This window comes from Poecilia reticulata, linkage group LG9, assembly GCF_000633615.1.
Source record: "Poecilia reticulata strain Guanapo linkage group LG9, Guppy_female_1.0+MT, whole genome shotgun sequence".
In the NCBI taxonomy this organism is placed as follows: domain Eukaryota; kingdom Metazoa; phylum Chordata; class Actinopteri; order Cyprinodontiformes; family Poeciliidae; genus Poecilia; species Poecilia reticulata.
The window spans coordinates 29894055-29908639 of NC_024339.1; the positions used below are offsets into that span (position 1 = coordinate 29894055).

Sequence of the window (14585 nt, forward strand, 5' to 3'; positions counted from 1 at the left end):
CCATCCATCCATCCATCCATCCATCCATCCATCCATCCATCCATCCATCCATCCATCCATCCATCCATCCATCCATCCATCCATCCATCCATCCAATTTCCAAATCATCTGTTTTCTTATGATCCGTTTATCCATCTTTTTCTAATTCCATCCATCCGTCCAACATTCATATACATGTTTTATGTATCTGTATTTTTGAAGACTGAAGCCTTTTATGGCTGTATCAATGTGTATATTTGTCATGACGTTTTGTATTTTTTAGGGATAACTGTAGGCAAACAGATGATCCAATCGTTCGCTGGCTCATATCTGCGCTCATCAGATAACAAACATCAACAATCTGGCGAAGAAGTAATGCTGACAGCCACTTAATGCCCTTATAAGGATTTTGTTTTGCCTCCAGCACTGACACACCTATGACGCAACGCATTTCTCCCAACCTGAACGCCTATGATCTCCAGCTGGTGGCCGTTTATCTTCAGCCCGTTCCCTCCGGCCAGTTGCCGCCCATTCTTGTACCATGTGACCTCTGGCTCGGGAACACCGTGAGCGTCACACAGCAGGACGACCGAAGAGCCCACCTGGGGGGTCACGCTGTCCGTCTCAGCGTCGAGCCGAGGTTTCAACGAGGGCGCGACTGTTTATTTGGAGGCAATGGAAAGTTTGATCTACTTAGGCTCTGCATGATTCACGGCTGACATGTCGTCAGTCACAGCTGGTTAAAGATAAACACGTTTTATTGCATGGACAAAGTGTTGAGATTTGATCATCTGTATATGAATCCAAAATGTGCAGATGGATCATTGTGTGTTTGCTCACCATAAACGCTGAGGAGAAAGCTCTTCTGGTCCTGCCCTGCCGAGTTGCTAGCGGTGCACACATATTGACCTCCGTCTTCCAGTCTCGCCCGAGGCAACTGTAACATCTGGCCACCTTTAATGCATGTTCGGATTTATATATAAAAAAAGTAATCTCAGTGTGAGAATTGGATGAAACGATCAGAAGTGCGGCTGATTGTAGAAACGATTTCAGCTGTTGACCCCGGACTGACCTGGCAGAATGTGAACCGTGGTGCTGAAATGGAGAACCTGGCCGTCTCTGGTCCAGGTGATCTCTGGGGGAGGGTACGCTTGGACGTCACACAGCAGTGACACCATGAGCCCCTCGATCACACTGACCTCCTCTTCTTTGGGACCAGTTATTCTAGGAGGCACTGAGAATGACATTTGTTATGTGCATTCAGAAATAAGTTGAAGTGTTTATACCCGAGAGCCTTGTTTCCATTTTGCCGCAATATAACCACAAACATTCAAGTATTTTCTAAGGATTTCACATAAAGAATGCGTATTGAAATTAAGATGTTTTAGTGATTTCCTCCAAATCAAAATCTGGAAAACACTGCATGTTTGTGTATTGAGCCATTCTTGGGAGTCGATGCTTTGCAGGGTCATCTTTCATACAAATTGCAGGTCCAACTTTTTTTGGGGTATGTCTCAGATTTTCATATCAAACGACTGAAAATTCTGCTGGATTCATACCAAGGTTAAATAGACAAAAGTGTACTCTATTTTCTAATTGGAGGATTTCTGAAAGGGATTGGCTGCAGGGGATTTACATATATGGGGGTATCAGAGTAAGGAGCGTAAATACAAATGCTTGCCACACCATTCAGATGTTTCCTTGTAACCTTCTGTTTCAAGGTTATGCAATAACTTGTGATGGTCTATCACAAAAGAAAATCCAGTAAATTACACTGAAGATGTGGTTGTACAATGAGAAAATGTAAAGATGTGTATTGGGTATGAATGCTTTTTAATGTCCTACCTTGGACTGCCAGATTGAAATGCTTCTCAACTGTTCCGACCTTATTCTCAGCCACACACAGATAGTCAGCCATGTCTGAAACCTGCACACTGAGAAGCTGAAGGGTAAAAAAAAAACAACACACAGTGTTACGACTCCGTACAAAATCCCCCGCCGGATCGGTCTACGCAGTGGTAAAAGTGAAACCCGTCTAACCTGAAGCTGCGTTCCGTCCTTGCTGATGTGGTGCTGTGAGTCTGCGCTCACCGGTTGCCCGTCTCTCAGCCAGGAGACCACCGGAGTGGGGTGTCCCGTTGCGTCGCAGTGTAGAACCACGGTGCTGTTCACCACTGCTCCCATTTCCTCCATGAACTCCTCTGATGCTCCCATAATGACAGGAGGAACTACGGATAAATAGAAAAATAAATCCTCATGTTTGAATTTTATTGTGAAATATCAGAGCAAAAAATAAATAAATAAATGTGTGTTTGTTTGCTTACTGAGGACCTCCAGTTCAAAATGCATGTGATCCTCTCCTGCCTCATTTACAGCTTGGCATGTGTACTTTCCACCGTCGTCCTGTTGCACTCGAGGAATCTGTAGCACCTGTCCTCCTGGCAGGAAAAAAAAAATTTCAGATATGATGTCTCGGTCATGCAGAAAAGGTTAGAGGTCACAGTTAAAAGGAGCTTCCACTGACCTGGCTGCAGCATCACTCCGTCAGCAGAGGTGAGTTTTCTCCCATCCTTGTACCAGCTGAGTTTTGGCGGAGGGATGGCATTGCTCTCACAGGACAGGCTGACTGAGTGACCCAAGACAATGTCCCGCTTTTGCACCCTGTCCTCGTTGTCCCCTTCATGTCCCAAACTCCAGGCTGCTTCCGTGTTGGTCACCCGCTGGAAGATCGGCGGAACTGGCAGGAAGACAGAAACCGATCCCGATCACCTTCTACTAATGCTTAAACAAAAAAATGTTTCAATCTCAACAGAGAGATGTTGTCTTAACACGAGGTTTAACCCAAAGCTAAAGCAACTGTGTGCACACCTTGAACAGTGATGTGAAAGTCTCTCTTATCCTCTCCAGCAGAGTTAGACACCACACAAGTGTACAATCCTTCATGGGAAAGCACAGCATTCTCTATGTGGAGGAGGTGACCACGCTCCTGAATGCCAGCCTGCTGGCTCCCAGTCAGCAACTAGACACAAATATACATCAAAGTTGAACATCTTAATGCATAATTCTGTGAGACAATTGTTATGAAGAAGAATGATGAGATTAAACGCAACTAATTACCTAAAATTGTATATGATGGAATTGACTTTTGTAGTGGATGATATGGCTTTGATAGCTGCAATGCTTAGAAACATATATATATATATTTTTTATTGATAACTCAATAACTTATTTAAATAATTAAATATTATTTTTTAATTATTTAAATATTATATATAAGTAATTAAATGGTTTTTTTTAGGTTAAATGTAAACAGAAGCAGATAATTGCTTATTTATTGAAATTGCTCTTAGATTGTTTTATTTTGTTAGGAAATACCCGACTTACTTCCTATCAGCAACAGGGTTTTTTGCTTTATTGAATAATTTTACATTTAGATCCAGCATTAATATGAATAATTTTAGGTTTCACTATACCCTCTAATGTCTAAACTTAATTAGAAAATGACATCAATGACTGTAAAACTTAAATTTTATGCATTTTTCAAAAGCTAGTGGGATTTACCAATTAATTTGCTTATCAGCCAGGCTAACTGCAAAAGCAATACAAGCTTACAATGCATTTTGTGATTTCAAACACTTTAGGACCATGTCCACTAAAGAAGGTCTGTGTGCAAGTCTGATTTAAAGAGGTACAAATAGAAAGACGCACAAAAAATTAGTACAAATAATAAACTTTTTACTGCACCTGTTACTACGTTTTATATTAAGACAGCCATGCTGGGTTTTGAGATTTGATTAAACTTTTAGGAATATTCAAAATTTCTACTTTTAATTGAAAATGAAACAGATTATTAAACCTCAGTCTTCAAGCAATTGTTGAGATAGACACCTATAAGAGATTTATAAATGCTTTACTGCCTGCCAGATCAAGGGGAGAGAAGTGTGAAAGAAATCCGCTGTGACCCARAGCCTTTCATATTTGCAGCCAGCTGGGTCAAACCTGGCAGCAAGAGCATTCAGCTGATCAGACACTGAACACACTTACACTTAATGAACTGAAGAGTATGAAAAGTACACTGTTCGGAACAATCTCTAAGCAACCACAATTGCTAACGTAATGGGTCAAAAGGGTATCTATTCAGGACAGGAACCAGTGACGTCATCTAATGGACTAATCAACCAGTGCGTTCCTGTTGAGACCTCATTGTATTGTATAACCATCATCATGTTCTCACTTTCCCTTACTGAACAGAACCTGTGAGCGACCTTGCTTCATTAGTCTCCGTCATTTTAATAAATTGCATTCGGAGGTAAATCAGCTAGCTTGCATCCTCTTTATTGAGACAAATAGGCAAAGTTTTTCTAACTTAGCACAAGCATGGCGGTATCTGCACTTTTTTGTTTATTTTCTTTCGTTCTTTCGACTTTAAACACACAACTGAAAAACTCAAAGTTCTGTTACGTCAATGTTATAAAATGCCTATAAAGATGATTCTTGGAAAAACATGTTCCGCAACCACCTTGTTCAGGTGAGTAAAACATGTCCATCAGACTCAGGAGAATTACATTTCTGCTAAAGAATCTCCACAAACTGAATAATGTTGAGTAGCAACTTTAGATTCCTTCTGTAAATGTACATTTACAGAAGGAATCTAAAGTTGTCAATTCGGACAGAAAAAAAAACAGCAACAGTATTTTCCTGTCAACGTCGTGACGTTTAATTACTGGATTCTTTATGCTTTTGCTATAATTAACATGCTTGCTCATCACACAAAATCTGGAGAGGGGGTGGTTTGTGTAAAGGGATCTTTATACTGTTGAGGCTTTTGCAATTCACACTGATCACCAGCAGAGGCCGATAGAGGTCAGACCGTATTGGATGAAAATCACAGAGCTTATAGCTTTGAATGCACATCAATGGCACCACACCAACCTGTCCATCTTTAAACCAGTGAACTTTGGGTTCGGGGAAACCTTTGGCCAAGCAGGACAGAGTTAAACTTCCGTTTATCCGCACTTTCTCTTCCTGACCAGAAAATGTCGAGGTTGAAGAGTCTCCTTCTATCTGCGGTGGGACTGATGAGATGGGAGAAAACAGTTAATCATCCAAAAGCAGCTGCTCCAGTTGTTTTGCCTTTCACTCCTTACCCAAAACACTGAGAGAGTAATGCTTGGTGGCTGTGCCTGCTGGATTCGTGGCCCTGCATGTGTAAATGCCGCTGCTGTCTCCCTGTGTGGAGCCCAGGCGCAGAGCCTGCCCGCCGAGGGTGTACGTCAGCTGAGGGGTGGACACGATGGGCTGATTATCCTTCAGCCATGTGATGCTGGGTGTAGGCGAGCCCGCAGTATTACAGGAGAGGACTGTGGGGAAACCCAGCACCACTGACACCTCTGAAGTCTCATTCGTACTCTTGATGACGGGTGGAGCTAGAGGAAAACAAACAGAGAGCAAATTTTAAGCAAGGAATGTTGATTCAAGATTCAAGACGGGGAAAGTTTTAACCTTTATGTCTGCAGTGTAATCCTGAGTGTTTAAAACGCTTTTAAATCCGTTAGCGGTGTGTCTTAGAACAACACAAAGGAAAAATCACCTTGAACTGTAAGTCTGAACTGGCGCATTTGGGTTCCTGCGCTGTTCCTGGCCAGACACTGGTAAAGGCCCTGGTCCCTCAGTCTGACTGACTTCACCTTTAGGACCTGGCCATCTTCCAGAAACTCCACGTGAGGGTCTCCGTCGGGGGACAGAACCCTGGATGCAGACGAAGGAATCGATAATCAAATCAATGTAACTGTTCCGTCCTTAGCGTGCGGATGAATGCCACCATTCGATCACGTACTCTCCATCATGGCTCCATTCCACTCTGGGTGCTGGTCGCCCACTGACTCGACACTGGAACTCGACCTCTTGACCCTGCACCACAGTGAGCTCCTGCAGGCGGGATGTCCCCGAGATCACTGGAGGAGCTGGAATAAAATTACATACAGAAACATCTCAATAAATTAAAACATTATGAGAACTTGTCTGGTGTCCAACTATGTTATCAGATAAATTAAAGGGGCAGTATTATGTGCTTTCTAGTTACATAATGGCATTTTATTGCACAATAAAGCAACTATGCTGCCTTCAATTGTTATGAAAATGTTGTATATATCAAACATAACTTAAAAGAAATTTGCCTTTGAAATTTAACGCCTTGAAATTAGGCCTTTGTCTCTTTAAAAAGCACCTGCTCTTCAGTACGTTATCACAACAAGCTTTCTCTGTTAAGCCATTTATAAATGTTCTTGAGAGCTCTGGACTGAGAAACAGTTCATATGATAAGCTCAGTTCCACCAGGTGTTTGCTAATTGGTGCTGACTAGTCTGAGGAGCTGAGCGAGAGAGGCGCTCTGGAATGCAGAAGCTGGGCTTGGGAACATTATAACATGATAGAAAGCTCAAAAAAGTCAATTATCACAGCAACAATGGGTTCCTGACCTCACCTTGTACCACTATGTTGTATTGTCTCCTTGCCTCTCCAGCTGAGTTTTGAGCTATGCAGGCAAATTGACCTGCGTGTTCCTGTTGAACTCTGTAGATTCTGAGCAGTCGGTTCCCGTTCTGCAGATACACACCGGGGTTGTCCACCTGGACACAGCGATCAGCTCTGTAAACCATCTGCCTCTTTACTGATGGACACACCAGCCACTTGGTGGCATTGTGCAGCTAGAGATGGAAATGATACAGTATCCAAGTGACGCACTCACAGCATGACCATCTTTAGTCCAGGTTATTAGTGGAGAGGGAATGCCGAACGCGTCGCAGCCCAAAGTGAGCGGCTGCCTCAAGGTGACAGTGAGGTTCAGTGGTTGGCTGTCGTCTTGGATCTCCGGAGGAACTAAAAATACACAATAAAGGGATTTGTGTCATTAGTGTGTCTGTTGTTAGTGGGAGAGAAAGCAGGTATGCAGCTATAAATAAATCCCCACCGTTTACTTTTAGCCTGGTTTTCCTCTCGACTGAGCCTGCCTCGTTGGTTGCCACACATTTGAAGTCTCCACTGTGGCTGGCAGATGCTGTGCTAATTACAAGAGCACCATCCCTCGCCACAGAGTACTCTGATTGTTCCGGATGGATCTCCAGGCCATTCTTAAACCAGCGTACCCTGGGATGCGGTGAACCTGCAGGTGGAAGAGAGGGGAAATGATTTGGATTCTGAGTGAGCACAAAATGAGCTTTATATTGACCAAGCCGGAGGAAAAAAAAAAGAAAAAGAAAAGAAAAGTAACTCCCATCCCTCCGATTCTTGACAGAACTTATCGGGCGCGTGGCCCAGAATGGAAAATGCCAGCTCTCCATTTATCTGCAGGGCAGCAGGCAAGACGCTGCCAAAACGGTTAGAGTCCTTGCAGCCCCCGAGGCATGCTAAGGTCAGACTCACATAAAACAGAAAGCAAAGTATACTAGAGGGATGTGAGATGTAATCTTTAAGCCTATGGTCTCCAGATTTATTACCTAACACCGAAATGAAAGCTTTGAGCCGTAAGAAAAAATAAAACACAGGGATTGACGATTCGACTGAGGAGCCTGAAACAGATGTGTTTTGTGGATCACCGAGTGAAGGAGAGGTGAAAATGGTCCACTGGAGAAAGCTAGAATATGAGACAAAAAAAAAAAGGATTTTCTACAGAGCGACAGAGCGGCAGTCCTGGAGGAAACACCACTTGGTCTATTTCCAGAGGTGTTATATACAAACACCAGCCGTGAGGTAGGAAAAAAAAAACAAAAAAAAAACACTTTTCCTCAATCTGTGAGCTGCTCACCATAGGACACCACAGGCAATGTTATCATGCCTTTTAACACTTGTACAGCTTAAAGAGATTTAATGCAGATTCATTATGTCATTGCTGGGAGGAAATGCATACAGATGTCCCACTTTAGATGCTAACAGATCTCATTAGTAGGCCTTTTTTTTCCCCCTTAGAGTGGTTAGTGAAAGAGGATATCCTACATGTGTTTCTTAAATATTTACCCCCTTCGTTTGCAATACGCTTCTTGTATTAATAATGTCCTCAGGGCAAAGATTTGCATTAGCATTATTAGGCCTGCTTAGACAGATTGATCTCAAGAGAACAATGCAGGGATGCGCGTTTCCTGCTGCTGACTTCCCCTCTTGAACATGAACTCCTTGAACGGCCCTATAAAGTAGCACATCGCGGTATCTGCCTTCCTGTATAGCAGAGATGTAAAGAGGGCTATTTTGGCTTTATCTGCCTCTTCCCCTGCTTCACGGTGCACCTCAGACATCTCTGTCCTTTATCTGCCAGCAGCAGCCTGTAATTAGGATTCCTTTCCCAGCAGGCCGCGACACACAGGAAAGCAGATGTGGCTCACCGAGGCAGCCGGCAGACTGATGTTCCAGCTGTTGCTCCACATTATAGACACAGTCCTCACCTTCTCTCGTTGAACAGGTTACCATGGCAGAGCTCCACACAAACAATGGCTGTCTGCGGGAGCTGTCTGGTGAGGATCGCTCGGCGACTCCAGGGACAGGTGCCTACACCTGCGTGCTTTGATAAAACTGTAAGTTTTCTTGGAAATGCTAGCTCGTTGAGCGGACAGGTTTCTGAATGGGAGGTCGGCATAAGGAGGATGCTGCCATCATGCAAATTCGCTGTGAAACCCAGAACATCACTCTGAAGAGGCATAGCTATTTCATATTTTCAGAGCAAAAATATTCCCACCCTGTGAACTTTGTCACATTTAGTCATGTTACAAAACAGAAACTTCAATGTATCATTTCTACAAATCCAAATCCAAAACGAGTGACATCCGCTTGTATTTATCCCCCTTTACACTGATATCTCTAAAAAACGGTGCAACCATAGCTGTCTTTTAAATAGTAGACACAGCCCACCTGAATAAGTACAAGAGCAGCTGTTCTTTGAAGGCCGTCAAGGATTCATGAAAACCTTAGTAAACAAACAACATCATGAGGCTCAAGGAACACAGTAGATGTCAAGAGAAAGTTTTAGAAAACTTCAAAGCATAATTAAGGAGTAAAAACAGTATTCCAAGCTGTGAACAATTCATGGAATGCTGTTCATTCCATAAGTGAACAATGGAAAGATAATAGTCTAACAGCAAATGTACCAAAACGTGTCCTTCCACATAATCTGACAGAGGAGGACAGGAAAGTATTAACCAACGACTCGTGGTAATTGGAGAAGCTACTAAAATTCACAACCCAGGTGGGGAAATCTGTCAACAGAACAGCTATTAGTTATGACCTTCATAGAACAGCGGCAACAGGAAAAGCCACAATACGCCCCGTTTAGAGTTTGCTACAAGCTATTGAGGGGTCACAGCAAACAGGTAGAAGATCCTGGACTGAAAAGACAATAACAAAACTTTTTGATCAGCACTCAAAGTGATATGTGAGGTTAAAACTCACACTGCACATCGCCCTGAAGACACGGTGGTGGCAGCTTTAAGCAGATATTGAAAAGAAATTGGTGGACAGCTGGTCAGACATGATGTGATGATGTACAGAGTGAAATCTAGGGTAACACTGGAAGAAAACCTGCTGGAAAAGGCAAAGAACAAGTTCAGAGCTAAATCTAAACAAGATTTTGTGGCAAGACTTGGAGGAAAAACGTTCACTGATGCTCAAGCCTGAGGTGTGTTACGAAGAATAATGGAAACGTTGTAAGTCTCGGTACAGATAATTAACACAACAGGGACGGTTTTACAAACTAAAACACCAGGATTGCAAATTTATATACAGTCAGTTAATTATATTAGTGCAATGCTTTTACATTCTGCATGCCATCAATATAATTAGTGATGCTTATTGTTTAGAGACGTAGAACATCTTTGCATTAGGACATTTTGCTACTCATTAGAAAGTCTATTGCCAAGCAACTAAGCTGTTTAATTTCCAATAGAAGCAACAGCAAGCCTTTAAAAAAAACATCTCAATTAGGTGAAAATAATGTACTTAATTCTTTTATAGTATTTGCATAGATTGTTCACTGTCTGGGATCTTTGTTTGTAGTGAACCCGGTATCAGTGCTGGATACTTAAGTATGTGTTTGGTCCGACACTCGTTGTTGTCGCACATCATTTGTTTTTCAGGCACTGTGCTTAATTGAGCCCTCACTCAAAGGGGACAGAATTATTAGATAACATTTTACATCAGTCTGTCACATAAAATACCATTAAAACAATGAGGTCTGCAGTTGTGAAGTGACAAACTTTTACTAAATTTGAAGATTATGTTTATGTTCATTGAAATATGCAATTTTCATTTTTCTTCTCACCATGTTGTGGAAGCAACCACAACAGAAGAGACGTATACAATGCCATCAATGCAATGCCAGCAAAAATGCAGCTTTTCAGTATGTGCGGAGTAGACTCATCTATGAATCCTTTCTTACCTTTGGCACGACAAGAGATGACGACTTTGCTGTTCACTACTTTCTCCAAGATGGCATCTCCAGGTTCTGCAAAGGACGGGACCTCTGGGGGGCAGAGGGGAAAGGGAGCGGTGATAGGTTTTTCACTTTGAGCTAATAATCTATTGATAAGTTAAAAGTGCATGAGAAGAATTAATCAGACATTCCTTGTGTGGAAATAAGAAGGTATCAGGAAGCCTTTGGGCATACAGGTCATTTCTGTTGTGACATTTCAGAGAGCACACAAGCACTCTAAGGTCATCAACAAACATTGTACAAAAGTCACTGGAAGTGAAAGTTAAGCCCACAGAGAGACTGTAATGGAATGATTACAATACAATGTCAAACAGATGATGGTGTTAGTAGTATGGGCATGCTGCTGGCATGGCACACGCTTTGGCTTTCACACAACCCGTGATATATAAAACTTTGTGGTAGACCCACGAGTCAATCCACAACTTTTACAACTGGCCATAAGGTGTAGCAGATCAGCATTAGGTTGGAGTAAAGTCCAAATTTAAAGCCCTATGAGTCATGTGTGGACGTGTATTGTCTTGTTAAAAGGCTGTAACATTGTGCTGGCATGGTCAGAGAAGACCTCAAGTCACATCATTATGGCTCTGAACTTCCTGAGGCAAGACTTAAGTAAAGTGTGCCTTTCCACAAATCCTGCCATCTTGGCACAGGATTATGCTCACACAGCTCTTTGTTGTAATGCAGAACTGAAATTCATCACTGAAAATGACAGTGTGCCACTGATCCTCCTGGTTATAGCACCACTCCAAACACAAAAATCACTGCTTTGGTATTAATGGCAGCCTGTGCTTTGAACATCGGACTGTCAGGCTGTCCTTGGTCCTTGGTTGTTGTATATCTTGGACAAACAGAAACTCCATAACCTGTTGGTTTTAACATTAGGTAATTGTGACATCTGTACAGCTCACAGGCTGGCTAATCTCACTTTATGACTACCTAGGCTGATGTCATTAGGTACCTGAAGCATGACTGTTTTTATTGGGAAAAAATTATAATTACATTTGTGCAACCCTTCATTTCTGCTGTCTATAGAAATTGAGGTAAATTACTAGAATTGCTTAATTCATTGGTGTATTGCTTTTGAAACGCACTGTAAAATGTTCACACATCTGAGGGTCTGAGGTTGTAAAATAGAGATATTCACCAAGGATTTCCAGCGTAATCTCTAATGTTTCCTGTCCAGCGCCGTTTTTGGCCACACACTGGTACGTGCCCTGGTCTGCAAGGGCGACCGGATGGATCCTCAGGGGTGCAGAGTTCTTGTTGCCAACAGGACGTCCGTTGTGGAACCAGCTGATCTCAGGCCGTGGTTCTCCTTGGACCACACAAGGGAGAGCCACTGTTTGGCCAAGCATGGCTTTCAGAATGGATGGTGCTGGCTGGATTCTGGGCTTGGCTGAGAATGGAAATTGGTAGCATCAGTGGTAAAGTCTCCAGCATTTTTGACAAAGATGCTGGAGACAGCATAATAGCCTCTGAGCGTTAGATTAAGTTCAATTTACAAATGAATTTCCGCCGACTTACCTTGAATGTGTAAATTGTAGATCAGGGACACGTTCCCTGCTGGATTTTCTGCAGTGCAGGTATACAGTTTACTATCAATCAGACGCACATCAGTGATCCTCAGAGAGCCGGAAGGCAAAACGGTGAACCTGGGGAGGAATAGGGAGCAAAGGCAAAAGCAATGGAGAAAACACTTCATGAGTCACAGCAGACCTACAGCAACTCCTTAAAAAAAGATGACAAAAAACTGTTTTCCATAGTTAGAAAAAAACATTCATAATAATGTAATATTTAAACTGCAACGAATGCAGATATGTGTGCTCAGTGGGTATTACTAAGGTAGACCATCGCAAAGCAGAGCATAATTCTGAGGTGAAAGTCTCTCTTCCAACGATGGCTTTACTATCTTGATCTTCTTTTTCCACCTCACAATAATGAACTACTGTTAAGTTGGTTTATAATATGATAATATAATATAATAAAATACTTTGATGGTTTTGTAATGTAATGAAATGTGTAGAAGTCCAGGGTTGGCAATACTTTTGCAGGAGAGTACAACTGTTGCTTAGTTTGAAATGTTTTCTTCACTTTTTTAATGCTTTATTAAAGTGTTTGCTACAAATTCAAGGAGAACTCACTGTAAAGCAGCTAGTTGGGATCTTTTCTGATGTCATTGTTTTGGTGCACAGAACAAAAATGGATCTGTGACGACTGACAGGCATGACTGAGTGAAGTTTGGACCTCAGCTAGACCCACGTTGTGCTCCCAGAGAACAATTAAATTCACATTTCCAATTGCGCAGAGGCATTACTGTTTAAAACGGTAAGGGAAGCTTGACCTTGATGATATCACTGTGGGAAAGGTCAAACACTTAAAAAGATTAATTTCCACTCGTTGGGAACAATGCAGCAGGTTATTAGAGGACATACAGAACATGTGAAAATCACAAGTCTTGCTAAAGGATGGAATTAGTCATTCACGTCTCTGTAATCAAAGTTTTGTTTCTCAGAGAGCAACCATGTGCTGTGCACAGTTTATGTTGAAACATTAATTTGTCCTATGGATGTTTGTCACAGTTAAACATCCATAGAGCATCCATAAGATTGTTGCAATCACTTACACTAAACTTTACGTCAAGAAGATGCTTTGTTACCCAAACAGCAGCAGGAGTCCAGCGCATGTCAAAGAAGCTAAATGTAGGTCAGTCATGTTTAATGATTTTTGCGATAATATAAATTACATCAGAAGCTGTGCAGCTGTATAGCTGAAAGTAAACACACCTCTGCAATTTATCTGAGATAACTCTGTCTGCCAAGCAGCCGAATTCTAACAATAACATGTTCATGAAAGCGCAGACTCGGCTGTAAGCACAAAGAGCTCTCTATTTTAGCAGCCATAAGCTGAAATACCTCCACCAACCCGTCCCTCCTCCCCAACCACTGTAAAAAAAAAAAAAAAAAAAAAAAACAGAACATGTACAATCAGAACCAACTGGCTGCCCGTTCAGTCCCGACTCACACTGCAGCGCTCCGACACAGAGGAGTTGAGCCATCGCTCTCACTCATTCATCACGCCCCACTCTGCTGTCAAATCACCAGCGTCTGGTTTAGAAACTAACTGGGACAAATCCGTCTCATCAGCACTGGGTGGAAAATGAACAAGTAGTGGATTAGAAAAGTACTTGTCCTCCTTCTACATTTTGTCAAGTTCCAGCAACCAATCACGTCTATATTATCTAAACCCAGTCATCCCTGCAGAGGGAGGCCTATCTCCAGCAGGCACTGAGCGAGAGGAGGGGTTCACTCCGGAAGAGTCGCCAATCCATCACAGAGCAACGTAGAGACACACAGGATAAATAACCATGCACACACAATTATCGGGAAGTTGGAGTAACCAGAGAGAACCCATGCATGAACAAGGAGAACATGCAAACGTCATAAAACCCCAGGATGGTATTTGAACCCAGGACCTTCTTGCTGTATGGTTACGGTGCTACCAACTGCTCCACAGTGCAGCCCAAAACCACAGCCAAAATATCTCATGGAGATTTTATGAGATTGAAATAAACCAAAACAAAGATGTTTATAATTGTGAAGTAAACTGAAAAGTTTACATATTTCTTTTTTTTTTTTAAAAACCTGAAAAGTTTGGAATGCATTTTTATCCCACCCCTCTGCAAGTCAATGCTTTGAAGAACAACTTCTCGCTTCAGGTACAGATGCGAGTCTTTTTGGGTATGTCTCTACTGGCTTTGCACACCTACAAACCAAATTTGTTTTCTTTGTAAAATAGCATAAGCTCAGTTTGATCAGATGAAGGGCTAAATAAGTAGGTATGGGAGGAAATTCACCCCCACTCATTTACGCTACAATCAGCACCCTCCGGTCATTTCCTCCGGAGTCGCAAAGTGTTGCTGCAAAGAACAAATCTTTACACGCCCCGCCTGTTTCCACGGGTCCCACATATGCAAACGGCGGGGTGTGGGGGTTGTTCTCACAGATGTGTTATTCTCATCAGACAGAACTTGTAAAGAGTCAGCATGTTGTTTTACAGCTCAAACACTTCTGGGAATCCAAGCATCAGGCAGACGGTATGCTTGAATCTCTTTTTCTGTCAGTTCATACCCCCCCCC

At 42.4% G+C, this 14585-nt stretch overlaps 1 protein-coding gene across 2 annotated transcripts in view; it reads right to left on the reverse strand.

Annotated features, from left to right (window-relative positions):
• hmcn2 (hemicentin 2) overlaps positions 1 to 14585 on the reverse strand; it is a 60952-nt gene that overhangs the window by 21331 nt on the left and 25036 nt on the right. For both annotated transcript variants that reach the window (XM_008419228.2, XM_008419229.2), the window contains 18 exons: positions 11975 to 12102; positions 11595 to 11846; positions 10397 to 10480; positions 6947 to 7138; positions 6725 to 6855; positions 6461 to 6605; positions 5816 to 5942; positions 5570 to 5727; positions 5127 to 5405; positions 4912 to 5054; positions 2848 to 2998; positions 2504 to 2716; positions 2304 to 2417; positions 2020 to 2207; positions 1825 to 1921; positions 1052 to 1213; positions 820 to 933; positions 441 to 637 (listed from right to left, as the gene is read on the reverse strand). In XM_008419228.2, the coding sequence (XP_008417450.1) occupies positions 441 to 637; positions 820 to 933; positions 1052 to 1213; positions 1825 to 1921; positions 2020 to 2207; positions 2304 to 2417; positions 2504 to 2716; positions 2848 to 2998; positions 4912 to 5054; positions 5127 to 5405; positions 5570 to 5727; positions 5816 to 5942; positions 6461 to 6605; positions 6725 to 6855; positions 6947 to 7138; positions 10397 to 10480; positions 11595 to 11846; positions 11975 to 12102 (2875 nt within the window). The remainder of the gene's footprint in view (positions 1 to 440; positions 638 to 819; positions 934 to 1051; positions 1214 to 1824; positions 1922 to 2019; positions 2208 to 2303; positions 2418 to 2503; positions 2717 to 2847; positions 2999 to 4911; positions 5055 to 5126; positions 5406 to 5569; positions 5728 to 5815; positions 5943 to 6460; positions 6606 to 6724; positions 6856 to 6946; positions 7139 to 10396; positions 10481 to 11594; positions 11847 to 11974; positions 12103 to 14585) is intronic.